We start from the raw sequence: 22,165 nt of genomic DNA, 5'->3' as shown, positions 1-22,165 counted from the left end.
TTACAAAAGTAATGTGTTGGTATCACCAGGTTAGTCCTGCTAGGATAACTGTATGAGTGTCCCCCAACTTGGTCTTGCTTCCCCTGACTTGCTGCTAGCCTGTCTTTAATAAGTCTACAATAGGTTGTTGCCTACCTAGAATATCTATTCTGTAAAGTGTGACATTGGGTTTTACTTTCCCCTTCATTGTGAAGTTAAAGTAAGTGGGTTTTACTTACCTTGTGTTAGCTGTGTGCCATCCAAAACAAGTTACAAGAGTTATTGCTTATCTCCATCTGGGGTTCCCTGATTTCCAAAGCATCTGTAATTGTATATTACATCCATTAGGTTTTACTCACCTGGTATAACTGTGTGTTATGACAAAAGTAGTTATAGGTTTTTACTGCACCTAGAATAAGTGTTTCACTATTCACCAAAAGTATATTGTCCAGTTGACTGTTTATGTGATTTGTTCCAAGAGACACTGTACAACTGGTAGGGCCTACTGTCCTTGTATTACCACAAGTAATCTAAAAAGTAATCATTGGTCTTTTACTCCCAAAGAATAGGCTTGGCCTATACTAAATGTGTATAACAAGGTTTTAACTTCCCTAGAACTACTTGTACTGCCTCAGTTGAATGGTTTTACTAGGCCCTTAACTGGACTTCAGAAAAACTGTCCTAACATGATGATCGCAGCTTGCTCCCATCCTTAGATGTAGGTTTAGATGGGTGTGTTTCCAACTCATTGACGTTCAGTTAACACCCTTGAACTGTGAGCATTTGTGTGTCTTCACTGTTTGATACCATGCCTTCTTTACAGTTGCAAATACAAAGCATCACTGACATGAAAAAGATGAGGAAAGGAGGCAAAAGCCCACTGCAGAACCAAAATATACAGTACAGCTTACTGGAGGCAGCCTCGATGATAAAAAGCAAGGAAGGATTGTATATTTTGTCAAGCCAGCCCTGATTGAGCGAGGAACTAGACACCAGTTGATATTGATATTTTATTTCTATCGCACTCGTACACAAGCGTTTCAAAGCGCAACAAGGCAAGGGAGGGGAACAGGGGAGAACAAAACAGCGATCTTACTAGGCCCAGTGACATTGAGAACGTGCAAGTGCATGGGGGCTGGGGGGTGCATGGAAGGGGGGAGAAGTGGAAAGTGCGAAACAGGAGAAGCAGATATATAATAATGAATAAATAAATAATAAAGGCAACAAACAGTGGTAGTGCAGCCAGCAAAGTTCCGTGGGAAGGGACCCAAAGGAAAGTAGCAGAGACGCTGTTGAGGAGGGACAAGTCTCTACAAGAGGTCCATGCAACAGAGAAAACCTGAAACCAAAGCGAGACGGAGAAGGCACGCAGGCGAGGACGTGATAGAGAGCCTAATGCGGCAGTGCCACACAGACAGGACGCCAAACGCAGTAGCGGCACAGAAGCCCTGCTCTGCTCTCAAGATAGACCGGAGCCCAGAACAACAATTCCCAAAGGTAGGGAAAGGTCAGGCTGGCTATTGGGACCCCGAGAGAGCTACACAGGATAAAAAGGCCCACATTAACATCAAAGCAAAAAGGCATAGCGGAAGAATTATACAGTTTGAATAAAACTTTGTGAAATATCCTATGTGGAACAGTATCTGGAAGGAGAGTACACCAGGTCTGTTCAAATGGACATTGAGTGAAGCTGGGGCAGAGGTCACACAGAAACAGGATACCAGGGTCTGGGACCTACATGAACACAGGGAAGCCCTGCGAGCACACCACAACAGAGAAAAAACACAATCAGTGGACTGGGGCCCAAACTAAGTCAGGGAGATCCCAGGAGAATATAGAGGAGTCTGAGACCCACAGAAAGGAGAAACCAATGGCAAAACAAATCTGGGAGATCCGGAAATTTCCCAGACAGATCTAGGAACCAAGTAGAAGAGAAAGAAAGGAGCAAGACACCAGAACAAGGGGTCAGGGACCATTTTCCTAAGAGAGAGACACTTTTTAGAACTCTTAAGTTAATCAAACAAGTCTGGCAGGATAGTGAACCGGACTTGATGTTACGTTGGTCACCTGGAGATATCTGGACACTGTTTTGTGAACTGAAAGTCTGCGGTCAGGTCTGGCAGGATAGTGAACCAGGCTTGATGTTACGTTGGTCACCTGGAGATATCTGGACACTGTTTTGTGAACTGAAAGTCTGCGGTCAGGTCTGGCAGGATAGTGAACCAGGCTTGATGTTACGTTGGTCACCTGGAGATATCTGGACACTGTTTTGTGAACTGAAAGTCTGCAGTCAGGTCTGGCAGGATAGTGAATCAGACCTGATGCTACGTTTCTGAGCTAAAGAAAGGACACGAGAAAAGGCTCCCGCCTGATATTTGGGAACTGCATTTTGTGTACGTTTGGAAGGACATTTAAGATCAAGAACTGTTAAGTTAAAGACTCGTTCATAAGGTTTTCTTATCAAGAATTGAAGATTTGGCTCTGTATCCGGAACGAAAGAAACCTCCTTCTCGATGAAGAAGACACCCAGTTTTCCCTTACTTTAATGTGTATTTTTGTTGAGGAAGGGAAAACCCTCTTAAAGTATGAGTCTGACACACATTTGGCATATTTGTTGGCACATACTTTTATTAAAAGTAAAAGAAAAGGAAAACCTAATTGCCAACAAATATGCCAAATATGTGTAAGACTCATACTTCTGCACCCTTACAGACCCTAATGAGGGGCAAACACATCTGGCTCTACAACCTTCTTAAAGGAAACTTTGAAAGGGAGACAATATTTAACTCTCTGGGATAGCAGGCCGACATGAAGGTGTTTTCTTGTAGGGGGGGGTCACAGACCTGGTTGGGGGGCACTTATGTTTGGAGGGCTATGGTCCTATAGTTTAGGGTATGGTGTTTGGATCACACCTACGTTTAGACTGATGTGGGGGGCAGGCTGGATGGGTGGCATTAGGGCTGGAGGAGTGACAGAGGGTTAGAGGGTGGTTGGGCATTACTGCAGTGATCAGACCCCTGATATTGTATGGCTCACTTGGTGTGGGCAGGATGGGCTGCATTCGCGGCCCATGCACTGCTGCGAAACCTGAACTCAGGGGGGTTGCAGATTGAGAGGATTCATCCAGTATGGAGTTTTGATGCTGGTTCAGTCTCAGAAGTCAATCCTCTTCTGGGTCCGGCAAGGACTTAAGAGTGTGGTTGTCATCGGCAGGCCCTGTGGAGTTATGGGGGGGGCCTTTGCGGCCACCATCTTCGGGCCCACAAGCTTTGGAGGTGCAAGGGTTGGGGACTCGACTCACCCAGGAACTACAATTCCCATGTTTCCCAACGGCAATGTGCCTTGTGTGCATGCTTGACGGATCTGCCATTAAGAACTGTGCATGCCTGTGCCAGGTGCTGGTTATTGCCGATTGGCATGGGCAAGACGCAGTGAGAGCAGGCGAGCAAGACCGAAGCGTTTTGTAATGTGTGTTCTGATGTTTGTTAATCTGCTTAGAATCACATGCTGTGCATAGGTCCGACATCCAGTGGTCACTGCAGAGTATTGCATTTTGTTTTTCGTAGTCGAAAAGGGACGTCGACAAGGCGTGTCTGAAATACTATCCCTATAGTGACGTGCGTTGTACCCACAATCCCTCACGCGTCGAGGTCCCTCAGATTGTTTTTTTCCGCCCAGCTACTGGTCGCCTTTACACGGAGCTCCTCGAGAGACATTGCAGATTCCATCTCCTCGACCTTTGGTCGTTTTTCCTGTTTAATATTTAATATATCGATCCCTCCCTCGACGCAGTTGTGAAGCTGTCTCCGCCGAGCAAGATCTTCGACGGAGGGGACGAGCGGAGGAGATCCTTCGGCGTTGCCGAACACGTGGCCTGGCCTCGCAGGCCAAATACAGTAGGGAGAGTGGGGTCGTGGGACATCTCTGATTCTTTTTCTGAGAATGCCTTTCCTTTTCCCCTTCCTTTCCCTTGGGGTAGTTATCACGGTTTATTGCCTCGGCTATGGAGAGGACACACTTTAGGTTTTGCCCACTTTGCAAGGGCAAGTTTACTTGGAAGGACAAGCATTCACGGTGTAACCGCTGCTTGCCCCTCGATCACAAAGAGGAGGGTTGCTCGGCTTGTTGGCTTCTGAAGCCAAAGACTCTAAAAGACCGTAGGGTCAAGAGGTGGGCGGCCTACGCTATGTCGAAGGCCGGTTCTTCACCCGCCGCTGCTACCACCGACAGTGACGAGGAACGTGATAACACGACCTCTGCTACGGAAGTCGTACACCCCTCTAAAGCGTGCTCGCGCTCTTCGTCGTCTGTCCCCGGCCCCGACGGGCTCGGCTCACGCCCTGCTTATGGGGATGAACACCCCGGCGACACTGACACACACGATACAACACATAAGCACACAACCCAAAGCTCTTCTTCGTCAAAGACGAAGAAAGCATCAGCTCCCAAGGAGATGCAGGTTACACCGGCGGCCTCCTCGGACCGTTCAGTTTCGAAGCCCCTCTCGCAACCGCAGCCGCGACCAGCGACTGGGCTTTCGGCAAATAAGGGCGCCGCCCCCAAACCATCGGCCGGCGCGCACCAGCAGAGAGCGCACGCCGCCGTAGAACGATCGACACCCATAACGTCGAAACCACAGCCCTCCGCTGACAAACGAGTCGCAGAGAGCTTGTCGAGGATCGTGGCAGCCGACACCCAGAAGCGTACGCCGAAGGACACGTCGAGCGCTACGCAGAGGTCGAAAGACACGACGAAAAAGCCCGAAGACAGACAGGGACTACCCCCTTCAGTCGGGGGGACCCCCAGCACTCCGGAAGGCTTTTCGGAAGGCGACGGGACACTTTCCTCGACGTTATGGGAGAGGTCGAGCCGTTTTCAGCTAGATGACACTAATTTTCCCCCGCTAGACCGCTCAGGGGTACCCCATGAAACCATGGAAAGGCTCCATCTCTGCATGGAGAGAATGGAGAGATTTATGAACACCCAGAACCCTCCCACTCCCAAGAGAACAAGAGAAGGGCCTCAGGAGGACCCCAGGGCCAAATATCTGAGGCAGGACACAGCCTTAGACTTCCATAATGTGTATGACCTCACTGGTGAGGAACAATACTTAGAGGAGGAGGATGAATTTGTGGACAATGAAGAGGGAAAGAACCAAGAGGAAGGTCTGGAAGACAGCCCAGACATGGTAGGAGAAGGCTTCGGAGAAAATCCAGAAGAAGGACCTCCTCATCCCTGGCAATCCCCATCAGTATATTCGGACACTGATGTCCTGAACCTAAATCCTCCTGACAATTCACCTGTTAGAAACACGTCTCCCATTGACGATCAGCCCACATTCAATGCCCTGTTGCGCAGAGCAGCAGCACATTTCGAACTAGACACTGGGGAGATCTCTCCGGAAATAGACTTTGTGGAAAGAGTAATTAAGGAGAAACCCCCAGTCAGCCAGACCATTCCCCTCCTCGCTTCAGTGAAGAGAAGAATCATCCCTTCGCTATCCACACCCGCACTAATCAGAGGAGTTAATCCAAGGATTGAAAAACTTTTCACTCCTTCACCCTCAGACCCGCTGTACATCAGGGGACATTCCATTCCGGATTCCCTTGTAGTAACTAATACAAGGAAGAGGGCAGGGGTGCCGCTGTCCACCAGCGAGGCACCACCTGACAAGGAGGGCAAGAGGTTATATGCCCTTGCTAAGAGAGTCACATCCTCGGCTGCCTTTTCGGCAAGAATTGCGAACAACAATTCTTTGCTAGCTAGCTACACGCGGACGCGCAGTGGGCCAAACTGCGCAAAGACGCCGAAGAAGCGCCGGAACCACTACGTACACGCCTGCTATCAACTATTGGCGAAGGAACCCAGGTCAACCAGAGTATTGTAAAGAACTCTCTGGATGCTGCTGAGACAGCGGGACGTTCCCTGGTTCAGGGAATACTCCTAAAACACCATGTATGGCTGCCCACCTCAGGGTTCAAACCGGAGACACAGGCGTCTTTAATAAATAAACCTGTTGAAGACTCAAACCTCTTCGGGAAAGCGGTGGATGAGGCTCTGGAAATGGCTAAAAAAGAGTTCGATACTATCAAAACTCTTGACCAGATCTCTAAGCCCACTACCAGACGCGGCTATGGCAACAAACACTTTTTTCGTGGCCAACGCCAACAGCAGAATCAGCAGCAACAGTACCCTACCACCAGTTACCAGACCAATAGTGGGCAGTACAGCCAAAGAGGCCAGCGCAGGGGCAAAGGGAGAGGTCGGGGGTCCACCCCCAGAGGCTCCCAAGCCCCCAACAACACCAAGTGACGTGAAGATTCGCGTCCACTCCCATGCAACACCGGTCGGGGGCCTGATAACATCCTTTCTTCCAGCATGGGAGGGAATAATGTCAGACCGCTGGGTACTTTCCACCGTAGCCCACGGATACTGCATCGAATTCAACAGTTCCCCAACATACAGACCCCCGAGGGGACGACGCATGACACCGGAACACCTTGCTATCCTTCTACAAGAAGTACAACAACTGCTGGAAAAAGGAGCCATAGAGGTCGTGCCTCTATCTCAGGTAACGGAAGGTATTTATTCAGTGTACTTCCTTGTACCCAAAAAGGATCTAACCATGCGCCCTGTATTAGATCTGCGCCCAGCGAACAAATTTATCAAACCCCAGAAGTTTCGTATGTTGACCTTACAGGAAGTGATCCCACTGCTATCACAGGGAGATTATATGACAACATTGGACATGAAAAATGCATACTTTCATATTTTAATGTTGCCAGCGCACAGAAGATACCTCAGGTTCATGATAGAGGGCAAACACTACCAGTTCAGAGTGCTACCCTTCGGCATAGCATCAGCACCAAGGGTATTCACGAAGGTACTGGCAGTGGCAGCGGCCCACCTGCGCAGGTTGTCCATCCCAGTTTACCCTTACCTCGACGACTGGCTCATAACAGGGGATTCTTACGAAACATGCTTCTCCAATACCCAAAAGACGGTAGACCTTTTGTTCCAGTTGGGCTTCTCCATCAACGAAAAGAAGTCCAGCTTAGACCCCAGCCAAGTCAAACAATTCCTAGGGGCTCTAATTCAAACAAAGGACGATCTCGTCTTCCCCTCCAACGAGAGGGTCCAAAACATGCTGTTTCAGATCCCTCAATATGTGACCGGTCGAGAGGTGACGGTACGCAAAGCAATGCGATTGCTAGGCATGATGGCGTCGTGTATTTATTTGGTACCTCACGCGCGCCTGCGCATGCGCCCTATGCAAGAGTGGCTCAACAGCCAGTGGTGTCAGGCCAGCGGACTATGGGACGATCCAGTGGTGGTCTCGCAGGCCTTGGTTCTCTCGCTACGGTGGTGGACAAAGGAAAACCTGGAAAGAGGGAAACCCTTTGCCACACCCGCGGCGGAAGCCACTCTAACCACAGACGTATCCCTAACAGGATGGGGGGCTCACCTATGCCATCAGACTGCTTGCTCACGGAGTGTGGACTCCGAACGTAGCATCCAAACACATAAATCTACTGGAGCTACTAGTTGTGTTCAAGGCGCTAAAAGCCTTCCAGGAACACCTACAAGGCAAGACTGTGTTGTTCCTTACAGACAGCACCACAGCCATGTACTACATCAACAAGCAGGGGGGCACCCACTCTCCAGGACTGTCCAAACTGGCCCAAAATATATGGAAGTGGGCTCTCAAACAAAACATGTTCCTACTGTCAGAACATGTACCAGGGGAACTCAATCTGCTGGCAGACAAACTCAGCAGAGATTTCCCCCTGCCCGAAGAGTACGAATGGCGACTGCACGAAGACATCGTCTTCGACGTCTTCACACAATGGGGATTCCCAGAAATAGACCTATTCGCAACCCTGGAGAACTCACAATGCCTAAGTTACGCCTCCAGGTACCCCCAGAACCAATCCAAGGGGAACGGTCTGTCGATGCAATGGTCAGGGAAATTTGTTTACGCTTTTCCCCCCGACTCCCCTTCTCAACAAGGTGGTGCACAAGATGCACCAGGAACAAGTGACCATGATACTCTTGGCCCCAATGTGGGCCCGACAGCCATGGTTCGCTCACTTGATGGAGATGTCTCTATCTCCCCCAGTGAAACTCCCCTGCCCGTACAACATGCTGTCACAAGACAAGGGCAGGACTCTGCATCCATGCCCTCAGAACATGAATTTAGCAGCTTGGCTCCTGAGACCATAGAATTCGGACATATACTGCTCCCGCAGAGATGTATGGACATCCTCAGGGAAGCCAGAAAACCTAACACTCGCCACTGCTACTCTAGCAAGTGGAAGAGATTTGTCATCTGGTGCAGAGGAAAAAGCATCAACCCGATTGACTGCTCTCCCACACATATTGTTCTATACCTGACCCACTTATTGGATTCAGGTCTAGTGTTCAATTCCATTAAAGTCCACCTAGCGGCACTTTCTGCATACACCACTTCCCAACTCAAGGTGTCGTGGTGGAAGATCCCTGTTATAAAGGCCTTCATGGAGGGAATAAAGAGAATACACCCCCCGATAGCTGACCCAGCTCCCGGATGGGACCTTAACGTGGTACTTACCAGACTCACGGGCTTACCTTTCGAACCCATGCACAAAGCATCTCTTAAAGACCTCACTCTGAAGACTGCTTTTTTAATAGCTATCACCTCCATCAGGAGGGTAAGTGAACTACAGGCTCTTTCTGTTCTAGACCCCTTTGTTACAGTTCACAGAGATAAGGTGGTTCTACGCACGCACCCAAGGTTTGCTCCGAACTTCATATCGAAATTCCACGTAAACCAGTCTATAGAACTGCCAACGTTCTTTCAAAATCCTTCCAACTTGGGAGAAAAAACTCTGCACACACTAGATGTGCGCAGAGCGGTCATGTTCTACATGGAAAGAACCAGACCACTGAGGAAGACTAATCAGTTCTTCGTCTCGGTGGCAGCAGGAAGAGAAGGGGATGCAGTTTCAAAGTCCACTATTTCTAGATGGATTGTTCAATGCATCACTCTCTGCTATACTCTTGCTAAGAGAGAACTGCCCTTTAAGCCAAGAGCACACTCTACTCGAGGGACGGGGGCGTCCAAAGCATTCATTGCAAATGTTCCCCTTGAGTCCATCTGCAAAGCGGCTACCTGGAGTTCTGTGCACACCTTTACAAAACACTACTGTCTAGATGCACACTCGAGATCTGACTCCCAGGTGGGTCAGGCAGTATTAAGACATCTTTTCTCTACTGTTCCTTCTCATAACCCACCGCCAACTCCGGGTACTGCTCGCTAGTCTATGCACAGCATGTGATTCTAAGCAGATTAACAAACATCAGAAGACAATGCATTACTTACCGTAAAAGCATTTCTGATGGTTGTATCTGCTTAGATTCACATGCGCCCACCCTTCCTCCCCGCTCGGATGGAAGGAACATAGACTTCCTTTTATATCTCTCTTTTCTGTACTCACTCACGTCTAGAAGGCTCCCTCAGGGCAGAAAAATACAAACAGAGGGACCTCAACGCGTGAGGGATTGTGGGTACAACGCACGTCACTATAGGGATAGTATTTCAGACACGCCTTGTCGACGTCCCTTTTCGACTACGAAAAACAAAATGCAATACTCCGCAGTGACCACTGGATGTCGGACCTATGCACAGCATGTGAATCTAAGCAGATACAACCATCAGAAATGCTTTTACGGTAAGTAATGCATTGTCTTACATCATCACCATCATTGTTTCAGTTTGTGAAAAGCATTGCTTGTATGTGTAGGAATTAGGTTCAGGAAGAAGTGTTGGGATTGCAGTAGTGTCCAGAGTCAGTTGATTTTTCTGTACCTTGGGGTTCCATGCTAGTTTGATTTTTCCTTGTTTCCTCCTACCCATCCAATTAAGTATCCTAACCCTCTTCCTGGTTTTTCTAAAATCCCCATACCCATCTACAACCTCTTCCCCCCAAGTCCCCTCATTGGCTGCCTCGTGGTTACCTGTTACCCAGACCCAGGAACCTGTGCCAACCAAGGTGCGAGGGTCGTACTCAGTTTGGCTTCTGTGGTTAGGGAGAGGGTGTGAATTGAACATCCTGCGCTTGACAGTGGTGGGCATTAGCTGGATGGAGCACAAACTGAGGTTAGTTGTGGAAGCCCTTGGCATGGTTGCTTTCGGAGCAGGGGGGGGGGAAGACACCTATCTTTTCACCTTCCTTATATCATCCTTCTTTGATTATGTCCACTTGGGCAGATCCCACCTGAGTCTTCTTGGGAGATCCGTCAAACTTTCCTGCTGCCAGGGCCAAAGGCAGTAGGTCAGAGAGTTGTGCTTCTCTATCGGTAGCCATCTGTCGAAGCACAGCGTTTTCAGCCTTAAGTCCCTGAACTTCCAAGGATAAACCTTGCACCGCTGACACAGTTCTTGCACTTGCTCTGCAGTGGCCATACTTGGGCATTGCAATCTGTCAACTTGAGCAGATCTCACCTGACTCTCTGAATCGCTTTCACTAGTAGAGGCGTCCGAGGCAGAAAGTTCAGTGATGGTTTCTTCTGGACTTCCCTTCTTTTTGAAGAGGTAGGGTCTGTTCCGGGAACTCGCCACGGTCGTCGGATGAAGTACACCCCGACAACAGTGACGCCTCCCCTGCGCAGCCCAAGGTCTGGGGAAAAAGCCAATGGCGAAAAAAAACCCAGTTGTGAGCGAAGATCAGATGGAGAGTATTCTCCGCTGGTATGGATAACAGCCTTCTCCTTTGTGAGTTATGTCGTAAGCAGCACAGAAGTCTCTGATAGAAGAGGAAGAATATGCCAGGAGGAAAAAAAAGAATACAAAATCTGTAAAAGTAGCAACATGTGAGTGGTTGGCAGCAATATATTGAGCCTGGATGGTAAGGAATGAACCAGGATAAAAAGAAAAGGAACAGAAAGGAAAGAATGGGATCAGGTGAGATAATTATCTTCTTTATCCTGAAGATAGCAGTAGAGGCTCAAGGAGATCACCATAGCCAGAAATGGAAAGGGAGTACGGAGGAGAGAGAAAGAGAGAAAGAGATATATAAAGATGGCAAAGCGGCCTGAAAGAAAGAAGGCACAAGGCAGCAAACAGCTGGTGAAAGAAAACTAGCCTCAGTACAAAAAAGCTGGAGAAGGCTGAGAAAGTAGCACATAGGAAATGGGCTAAAGACGCCAAGGGGTTCTGGTAGCAACACAGGGATAGACAGAACACACGGCGGCGAGCGCCATAAGAAAGCAGGGGAAAGAAAGGTGCAGCGGAGAACGACGGAAAATAGAAGAAAAGGAAAGGCTTGGAAATTTACCCCGAATAGGCACGGGCAGACGAGGAAACAACAGAAGGCACTTGAGTAAGGTAGCGAGGTATGCGAGGCAAACCGGGCAAGCGGAAGGCAATGGAACTAAAGTTGCAACGCACAGGGGGGCGTGGCTAGGAGACTGAAAAAGCTGCTAGAACGTAAAGAACCCCGGTTAGTGGTCCCACTGGGGCCGGTAGTTTTCCCTGTCTTCGAGGGGGTACATTGGGACAATCCTGTAGTAGATGAGCGTCAGAGGCACAATAAAGACAGAGACCCTTATCTCTGCGTCTTTTTCTTTCCCTTGGGGTGAAAGGACCTTGTGCAGTGCCCACTTGCATTGGCTTTTCTTGAGAAGTAACTGGAGTGGAATGAGAAGGAGCCTGGTGAGTAGACGGGAGGAGTGCCGATGTACGCCCCTTCTGTCTTTCTGCTCTTCTTTCATTAATCCGGTACTCTATCTGTAGTACCAAGGAAAACAGATCTTCTAGAGATGTGGGAAGAGTTATACGTGCCAACTCTTCTTTGAGCTCCTTGTGCAGGCCTCGTCTGAAGACCGTAAACTGGATGGATTCTGGCCACCCTACTTCACTAGCAAGGCGCTTGAAAGTGACATGTATGTCATCAAATCCATGGAACCCTGCCTTATGTCAAGTAGAGATTCTCCTGCTGAGAATCCAATTTCTTGCCTCTCAAATGTCTGGCGAAGAAGCGCTACAAAGGCTTTGTAATCCTGAAGGACAGGATTAGCTGAAGTCACTATTGGGGTAGCCCAAGCCAAGGCATTACCCACCATGTTTGCAATCATAAAACCCACTCTAGAGTGATCAGAGGCATACATGGATGGTCGAAAAGTGAAATATACCAGACAGGCGTCTACAAACTCCTTCACTTTCTTTGCAGATCCGTCAAACTTTCCCGAAGCCAGGGCGGTAGGTCAGAGAGTTGCGCTTCTCCATTGGTAGCCATTTGTCGAAGCACAGCGTTTTCAGCCTTAAGTCCTTTAACTTCAAGGATAAACCTTGCACCGCTGACAATAGTTCTTGCACTTGCTCCGCAGTGGCCATACTTGGGCGTTGCAATCTGTCAACTTGGGCAGATCTCACCTGAGTCTCTGAATCGCTTTCACTAGTAAAGGCGTCCGAGGCAGAACGTTTGGCGATGGTTTCTTCTGGACTTTCCTTCTTCATCTTGAAGAGGTAGGGTCTGTTCCGGGAGCTTGCCACTGTCGTCGGATGAAGCACACCACAACAGTGATGCCTGCCCTGCGCAGCCCAGGGCCTGGGGAAAAAGCCAATGGTGAAAAAAAAAAACTTTTGTGAGCGAAGATCAGATGGAAGGTATTCTCCGCTGGTATGGATAACTCTCCTTATAGTATACAAAGGAGAAGGCTGATGAGTTAAGTCTTAAGCAGCACAGAAGTCTGTGATAGAAGAGGAATAAAGAATACAAAATCTGTAAAGGTAGCAACACGTGACTGTTTGGCAGCAATATAGAATGGAGCCTGGATGGTAAGGAATAAACCAGGATAAAAAGAAAAGGAACAGAAAGGCAAGCATAGGTGAGATAATTATCTTCTTCACCTTGAAGATGGCAGTAGAGGCTCAGGAGCCAGAAATGGAAAGGGAGTAAGCAGAGAGAGATAAAGACTGCAAGCGGCCTGAAAGAAAGTAAGAAGGCACCGGGCAGCGAACAGCTGACGAAAGAGAACTAGCCTCAGTGCAAAAATACAGGAAAAGGCTGAGAAAGTAGGGCATAAAAGGAAATGGGCCAAGGACGCCAAGGGGTGCTGGTAGCAACACAGGGACAGACAGACCGCACGGCAGCGAGCGCCGTAAGAAAACAGGGGAGAGAAAGGAGCGGCGCCGGGAAAAAATAGAACAAAAGGAAAGGATTGGAAATAAACCCCGAATAAGCACGGGCAGACGAGCAAGGCAGGAAGGCACTTGAGTAAGGTAGGTGAACCAAACAAGCGTAAGGCAATGAAACTAAAGTTGCAATGCACAGGGGGGCGTGGCTAGGAGACAGAAAAGGCTGCTAGAACGTAAAGACTAGACCGTGATGGGCGAAGACGTGGCGGCATGTTCAATGGTGGCTCCTCCACCGAGTCTATATCTCCTTTGCCGGGCCCCTGATGACAGATTAACTGCTTCATTTATTTTACACGCAAGCAACATATATTTCTAAGATTTTTTGCCCTCTATTCTGTGGGGCTGTTATAGTTAGCCCTTTTAACAATTCCCACAATATACTTAGAATAGCCCGAGCACATCTCAAGGCCCTCACACGCCCTGACTTTACTTATATATATATCTAAATACATACATGCCAACATTCTGTGACCAAAAATCTGTAGGAATCTTAAAGTTTCAAAAATAGTCAGTCGAGGAGGTAATGATAGGAATAGGGCGCGTCAGCAGCCCATTGTCATTGAATGAGCCCGCCGCCGCGGGTGCATTCAATGACAATGAGGCGCCTGCCACGCCTTCTGCCATCACGCCAGCTCGGGGGAGCCCTTGAAAGACTCACCAGAGTTGACGTGGTGGGGGGGGGGGCTAATGGCGCCTTTTGTGAAAGGCACTCGCGGCGGAGGGGCGCCTTTAGCCCACCGCCGTGGACGCCTTTTACATCAAAGGCCTGCATGCTGCGCCTTCTCCCGCTACGCCAGCTCGGGGAAGTCCTTGAAAAACTCCCCGAGTTGGCGTGGTGGGGGGCTAATGGCGCCTTTTGCCAAAGGCACCCGCGGCGGAAGGGTGCTTTTAGCCCACCGCCGTGGGTGCCTTTGACGTTAACAGCCTGCATGCCGCGCCTTCTCCCGCTACACCAGCTCGGGGAAGTCCTTGAAAGACTCCCCGAGTTGGCGTGGTGGGGGGCTAATGGCACCTTTTGCCAAAGGCACCCGCGGCGGAAGGGCGCTTTTAGCCCACCGCCGTGGGTGCCTTTGACATTAAAAGCCTGCATGCTGCGCCTTCTCCCGCTACGCCAGCTCGGGGAAGTCCTTGAAAGACTCCCCGAGTTGGCGTGGTGGGGGGCTAATGGCGCCTTTTGTCAAAGGCACCCGCGGCGGAAGGGCGCTTTTAGCCCACCGCCGTGGGTGCCTTTGACATTAAAAGCCTGCATGCCGGGCATTCTCCCGGTGCGCCAGCTCGGGGGAGCCCTTGAAAGACTCCCCGAGCTGGCGTGGTCAAAAAAAAAAAAATGTAAAAAAAAAATGTTTTTTTTTTTTTACAAAAAAATCGGTATTTCATGTCAAAAAATCGGTAGGCGGTAGGACTGCTTAAAAAGCGGTATCCTACCGCCTAAATCGGTAGGGTTGGCAAGTATGTAAATATAGTAATCTCCACTCATCTGCCACCTACTTACACACCTTCTCGTGCTCAGCGCCAGATTTTCCTTCAACACATCTCTCTTTTGATATCACACGATGCATAGCTCTCAACTCACCTGCTTTTGGCGGGTGTCACCCGCCTTGAAAGCAGGTGAATCACCCGCCAAGTCCCTCATACGCCCATTCACTTCTATGGGCCTCTCACCCGCCAAAAAGAAAATCGGGTGTTTTCACCCGCCTTGGTGACAAAAAAGGTTGGGAGCTATGCACGATGTTCCCCTCAATGCATCTTAAGAAAAGGTTCCTGCGGCCCCTGAACGCGACTAAATGCATCTTCCGTCAGACAAGGTGTTGCCTCTGGGTCTAGGCCTAATGAAGGTTGCACACACGGAGGGATCAGAGGAACGTCCTTATTTCTTTTCCACAACGTAGTTGCTGCCGCGCCTGGCGCGCATTCCCCAGAACCCCTTTCTCCCATTCCTCCCTCATCAGACTCTGCCTCCCCAACGGAGGGGGCCGAGAGTCTTAACCCCTTAACCACCGGGTAACACTACCCCCGAACAATATGTCCAAACATCAACTTAACACTCTTCAACAAGTCTCATCGGTTTCCTGATGATTCGTCGTGGCCTCTCACCTTGAGCAACGGGCTCTGGAACATCTTGAGTTTCCACTCTCTGACTCGTCCCTCCAGGATCTCCCTCCGGAGGGGTCCACAGGTCGTCCCGCTGCATTCGTGGTTCTGGGGAAACGGACCTCTGTGGTATTTCTGTGCCTTCTCTCTTAACATAATGTCTGAATTGTTGACAGTTCCTGGTGACGGCTCTGTTCTGATCTTCAGCTGTCACCATCGTGCCTTTCACTGCGATTACCCTCAGGGGACTTGGGGCAAACCGTGGATTAGTCTTCCAGGTTATTGGCTGTTGGACTAGGACTTCATCTCCTATGTAGAATTCTTGTGTCTACGCTCCGCACCGCGCATCAGTTCTGCGCCTCGCGTTCTCTTTTGCCTCAGCATCCCTTTGGAGCAGGTCCCTGTCAACCGGCTCTGCACTCGACGAGTTCCGCGGAATGCGGGTCCGCACCTCGTAGCGGAACATGAGCTCGGCAGGTGTCTTGTTTGTAGCCTCATGGGGAGTGTTCCTGTAGTCTCTTAAGAGGCGACATAATGCCTGATGTGTGTTGACTGCTTCAAGTCGGGCTCTCTGTATTGTCTTCTTAATCGATGCCATGAAGCGCTCGGCCATTCTGTTCGCTTGTTGGTGGCGAGGAGTTATCTTCATGTGTCTGAAACCCAGGTGCTCCGCCAGCGTTCCAAACTCGTGCCCACAGAACGGTGGTCCATTATCAGACTTGACACATTTGGGGATCCCCCACTCGCTAAATACTTCCTCTATCGCCACTGCTACCTGGGGAAGCGCTGTGGCGGTAACTACTTTGACTATAGGAAATCTCGAATGTTCATCTATAAAGAGTAGGAGGTAATCACCTGCTTCTGTAGGCCCATAGAAATCCATGGCTATTCGTTCCCAGGGGCGGTCAGGTATCTGAGTGTGTTGTAGCGGGGGCGGACGTTCAGCAGGGGCTGTACACTGACAGGCATGGCAGTTCCTTACCCACTCACCGACGGCGGCATCCAGGAAGGGGAACCACACATGGCACTTCAGCTGCTTCTTCGTATTTTCAGCCCCTCTGTGGCCTTCATGGGCATGCTGACCACCTCGCTTCTAAGCGTGGCGGGAATGACAATCCTGCACCCCCTTAGTAGAATGTTGTTGTCTTTCACGGCAAGTTCACTCTCCACCCTAGCTAGCCGCTCGATCTCCTGTTTGTTCACTCCTGGATGGGCTAACATTGCTCTGTGGTGATCCTTCCATTTGCTGGTCGTAGTTAGGCTGATAGCCAGGGCTGTCGTTGGGTCGGCGGCGGACGCGGCGGCGACCCTTTCAAGGGATAACGCTGGTGGCAATGAGTGGGATGCCACATATTGTACATAGGCAATATCGCCCTTCCGGGCGAGCGGGGCTCCAACAGGGTGTCGTGACAAATAGTCAGCGGGATTGAGGTCACCTCCAGGGCGGTGTTCAATGTCATAGTCGTATTCTTGGAGGCGGATTCCCCACCCTTCAATCCTCGGTGGCATCTTGGTATGCGGGTTGCCAAACAGGGATAGAAGTGCCTGGTGATCGGTGATCAGAGTGAACCTCTTCCCGATGATAAAGTTGTGAAAATGTTCACACGCCCAGACCGCCTCCAAGCTCGCCTTCTCGGCTTGGGAATAGGCTAGCTCTGGCGTTGACAGCGCCCTGCTTGCATAGGCGACCACATGTCTGGGGTTGATGTCCGCGCCACTGGTTTGTGCCAAGATGGCTCCGAGGCCGACCGGGCTGGCATCCACCACCACCTCAGTGTGCCACGATGGGTTGAAGTATGCTAGGCGGTGGGCTTCCGTGAGGGCCTGCTTGATGTTGGTGAAGGCTTGTTGACATGCGGGGGTCCATTCGAAGGATGACTCCTTCTGCAGCAACTTTCTCAAAGGGTCTGTAAGGGAGGCGTAGTGGGGTATGTACCTCGCACAGTAACCCGCCATGCCGAGAAAAGAGCGGACGTCCGCCACCTGTAGGGGTTCGCTGAGGTTGGTAATCGTGTCGACCTTTTCAGGATCAGGCATCATGCCTTCCCTGGAGAAGATATGTCCGAAAAATTTGAGCTTCGTTTTACGGAAACGGCATTTGGTGATATTGAGTGTGAGACCTGCCTTTTGAAGGGCTTCACAGGTGTCGTGCAGTGCTGTGTCGTGGGCCTCCTTGGATGATCCAAAGACGAGTATATTGTTGCTATAATTCAGAGCTCCCTTTATAGGTCTGATTATTTGACGTATCGCTTCCTGGAAGATCTCTGCGGTGGACGAAATTCCGAAGTTTAGTCTCCGGTATCTGAAGAGTCCATCGTGCGTTGCAAACGTCGTGATGGCTCTGGAGTCGGGATGGAGCTCCAGCTGATGGTAGCCTTGGATTAGGTCTAGCTTGGAGAACATCTGGGCGCTGTTTAACTGCACAATCATGTCCTCAATACATGGTCCCGGGAGTCTCTCCCGTTGTATCGCTGTGTTGGCCACCCTCATGTCCAGACACAACCAAATCTTTCCCCCTTCTTTGGGTACCACCACGAGGGGGAAACCCATGGAGTTGGCCCCGTCGCCGGTTCTATGATGCCATCGGAGAGCAGTTGTTGGAGCGCCTCTGATACTGCCTCCTGAAGGTGGAACCCGACTCTTCTGGGGTGTTGTGGCACTGGTCGCACCTGAGGGTCGATGTGCAGTTTGATGGGGGGGCCGTTGAGTTTCCCTAGTTCCGTGCGCAGCTTGGGGAATCTTCTAGCGATGTCGTCCTGTGAGACGAGAGTCTGAGGCTGGTGGAATGCTATTGTCCCTGTGGTGTTCCTTGGGTCCAGGTTGTTCGAGTTTGCGGTGATCGTGTCACCAGCGTTCACGTGAATCTCAATCAACCCCAGGCACGATGCCGTGTGGTAGCTGAGCAGACATCTGCTCCTGGCGAGCAACCGGATGACGTGAATGGTTGTGTTCACTTGCCGCCCATTTAGGAGGAAGCATTGAGCAAACTGTCCCACTGTCTGTAACGGGGTGGCAGCCCCCCATTGAAAGATTCTCGAGCGGGATGGGTCAAGCGGCAGCGGGTGTGGTATCCTGTCATAGTCCTGCTCACCCATAATGTTCACAGTAGTGCCTGAGTCGACCATGAACTGAAATTGGCAATTCCCCATTTTGATCGGGATTTTTGGGGCCTCCCTGGCTTCTTTGTTGTCAAGTATGAGGTTGACGAACTCGTCCTAGTCATATTGATCATACGGTGCATAGTAGGCTGTCGCCTGATCATCCTGGTAAAGTGTCTCAGGCCTGTAGTCCGTTGGAGGGTTATCATATTCGTCGGTGAAATACCTGGTCTGTTCTGCCTGGTCGTACTGTGGTAGATATCCTGATGATTGGTATCCATCGATTGCCCTGACGTAGCGCCTCTGCCCCTGCCCTTGTTGGTAAGGTCTTGGTTGATTGTACTGCTGAGGCGGTGGCCGGAAAGGCATCCTGGCGGCCGCTTGGTGTCGCATCGGGGGAAAAGGTACGCCCTCTCTGCAAACGAAGTGAAAGTGTCTCTCTCCCACAATTTGTGCATCGTTGGGATAGGGCCAGGCATGACCCCGAGTGGGGGAACGACATGCCGCAGCGGTAGCACTGTCTTTGTTGGCGTGGGGCGGGAGTCGCTGGTGCTCTGTACGGCTGTGGTCCCCTGTCGCCTTGGCGAGACGGTTGTATGGCAGCTATGAGTTCACTTGTGTCTTGTTTAGGGTTGCCGGAGTGTCCCATGGATGAGGCTTGCGCATCCACCCTCTCATGAATACGAGCAAGTTCACTCACTTCGGGGATGGTGAGTGGCATTTTTAATAGCTGCTTCTTGAGTGCGGGGGAGAGGCAACCCTCGATCACCCTCAGTCTTATGGCTTCCTCTAGCGAGAACGCGTCAAACTGGCAGTTTGCTCCCTTCACCCTTAGACGTGTTATGAACTCGTCAACAGTCTCCTGTGGCAATTGGGTACATTGGTTGAATAAATATCTTTCGTAGTCACGATTGACCTCGATGATTAGCAGTTTGTCTAAGGCAGCAATCAGGTTGTTTTGGTCGGCTGCCGGAATCGTTTTCACTACAGTCTTTATTTCCCCCCCTACGAGGTTAAGGAAGATGTCTCTTATGTTGGGGGAGTCACCGTCACCGGATCCCCTCACGAAGTGATGAAAGTCATCCATCCAGTCGGTCCACCTGCGCCCTTTGGTGGCTTGGGGCGTCATGGTGAATGGCGGGGGCAACCGTAACTGTATTGACTTTGCCGCCCGCGGCGGTTGAGGAGATCCCAGGTTGGAACCAGGGTTGGAGCACGGGTTGATCATGGTGCCTGAAGGGTGGGGGTCTGCGGGTGCGTAGCCAGCAAGTGGGGCGAGGGCACTGGGCCTCAAGCGTGTCCACGTGCACCCACACGCTCACCTGGGTGTCCGATGGCAGGGGTGAAACTGTAGGGCTTCTTCTCCAGTGAGGTGGCTTCCGTGGCGAAGGCCTGTGGTCCAGGAGGGAGGGCGTGGGCGGGATCGCCGGCACGCGTGTCTTCACTGGAGCCCTGCAGCTTTATGGGGCCTGCTGCACGCTCCCCGCGTTGTCGTCGCGGCAGATTAGCGTCGGCCGGGGCAGGAGCAGTCGTGCTGTGCGAGGTGAGGAGGAGGAGGCTCAGCGGGTCAGCGACCGCCTGAGCGAATCCGGCAGATTGCCGTGTTACGCGCTGGAGGAGGAGGAGTAGGAGGAGGAGGCTCGCTGTGTCTCCCACAGCACGAGCGTGGATGTGGCAGATTGTCACTGGAGGAGGACTCGGTGTACGGGAGAAATCCTCGTCGCCAAATGTTGCCTATGGGTCTAGGCCTAATGAAGGACGCACACACAGATGGATCAGAGGAACGTCCTTATTTATTTTCCACAACCTAGTTGCTGCCGCGCCTGGCGCGCATTCCCCAGAACCCCTTTCTCCCATTCCTCCCTCATCAGACTCCGCCTCCCCAACGGAGGGGGCCGAGCGTCTTAACCCCTTAACCACCGGGTAACACAAGGGTTACGCGCTTTACGAATACTACAATTGTGAGCTGGCGTAGAAAAAACTAACATAATAATAATAATGATTCTGGTGCAGAATGAATGGATAAAATGTGTTAAAAACGTAACATTTAACTATGTTTCTTTCAGTAGATTGACTTATAGAGAGAAAAAACTGGAGACAGAGAAACAAGATTGTTATATGATCGAAGTCTTCCTCTGAATTGCCTTTTTTTCACTGAAGTCCTGAACAGATAACTAATTTAGGTTAATCATTGTGGCAAAAGCAGTTTGTTTTGTGTGTGTAATAAATAACACAGGAAGAGGACAGTGGCGGGTCCTGCCATTTTCGGGAGTGCTCTTTTGATTAGCTCTAGCATTGGGACAAACTTGTATTTCTTTAGAATAGCTCTCAACGCACACGCTTTTGGCGGGTGTCACCCGCCTTGCAAACAGCTAACTCACCCACCAAACCTCCTACACGCCCATTTGTTTCAGTGGGCTCTCACCTGGCAAAAATAAAATCGGTTGTTTTCACCCGCCCCATTTGTTTCAATGGGCTCTCACCCGGCAAAAATAAAATCGGGTGTTTTCACCCGCCTTTGCGACACAAATGGTTGAGAGCTATGCTTTAGAAAAATTGAAAGCCGGAAATCCAGACTTTTTTTATGTAGAAAAAAATCAACCCAGCCTTGATAAGCTACTCTACTGTAGATTGCTATGTCTGCCTTTTCAACTATCTTATTCACTTGCAATGCCATTATGTTTCTTTATTTGGGAAATGTAAAAAAATAGAATTTGTGGTCCGAAGTGAGGCTTGATGGCTTCATTACTGATGCGTTTGGTCTGTCTTGCTAGTATTCCACCATCCAGAGCCTGTGGACCTTTTCGTGAAGCCTTCTTCATCTGGCAGTCGGTCCCCACCACAGTTGAGAAACTACCCAGGATTGCGAGCGAGTTCTTCTTCTTCATCGGCTCGCAGGCGTTCGCTGTACCCATCTTCTTCCTCACATGGTAAGCAAAGGGAGACTTCCAAAGAGGTTATCATGCCACATGTACAATGCTGCCAGACATGCATCAAATGATAATTCCAATGACGACAAACACCCCACTTAAGTAAAATCATTAAGTCCATGACATTTGTTTTAATTTGCTTGATGTATTGATAAGGAGATACTTGTTTTGCAAGTTGGTGGTGAACCCTGCTAGCATTTCCCATTCCCATTCCTGGGAGGTGGTGTAGCATTCATCGCAAAAACCCACCTAGGCCTCAGAGAATTTACCTCCACCCACTTCCCATCTGCAGAATTGCTCTGTCAACTACCCCGTCCCACTCAAGTACCATACTCCTACACCTCATATATCGTCCACCTGGCCCCATCTCTTCATTTGAGGAAGACATTTCTACCCTCCTCACCCAAAACACCATGCCAGGTTCTCAGATCATTCTTCTGGGAGACATGAATCTAGGCCTCCATGACTCCAAAGACGCTAATGCCACTGCAATAGAGAACACCATAGCTCAAATCGGCTTTAAATCTCGCATGCTCAAACCCACACACGATAAAGGCAGAACACTGGACTGGTTGGTCGACCTTAATTGTACCACCACTATACTCAAAAACAAACCTTGTGCGTGGTCCGACCACCATTGCATCACCTTTTCTATTCAGGGAAAAGCCCCCTCTGATTCCAAGACTACCACAGTCCTTCCCATCCTAGCAAGTAAAAAGCGTAACCGTACACCTGACTTACTTCTCCCTCTGTTGCTTCCTATCACCAACATTCCACTGAATGTGCATACAAACCCTTCAGAGCTAGTCGACAGATTCAACACCACAATGAAGCAAGCAGTCGACCAGATTGTGCAAGATTGTGCCACTTAAACTTCAAAAAGCTAAAAC

The 22,165-nt window shown here is 50.1% G+C and overlaps 1 protein-coding gene across 1 annotated transcript in view; it reads left to right on the top strand.

The window, feature by feature from the left end:
• LOC138526164 (transmembrane channel-like protein 7) overlaps positions 1–22,165 on the top strand; it is a 368,500-nt gene that overhangs the window by 308,323 nt on the left and 38,012 nt on the right. Inside the window, exon 14 of the mRNA XM_069636577.1 lies at positions 21,120–21,275. Within this exon, the coding sequence (XP_069492678.1) occupies positions 21,120–21,275 (156 nt within the window). The remainder of the gene's footprint in view (positions 1–21,119; positions 21,276–22,165) is intronic.

The sequence above is a fragment of the Ambystoma mexicanum genome, chromosome 1q (assembly GCF_040938575.1).
Source record: "Ambystoma mexicanum isolate Mex_15411 chromosome 1q, UKY_AmexF1_1, whole genome shotgun sequence".
NCBI classification, from domain to species: domain Eukaryota; kingdom Metazoa; phylum Chordata; class Amphibia; order Caudata; family Ambystomatidae; genus Ambystoma; species Ambystoma mexicanum.
Note: the sequence above shows the minus strand (reverse complement) of the source record. Positions and strands in the feature narration are given on the sequence as shown.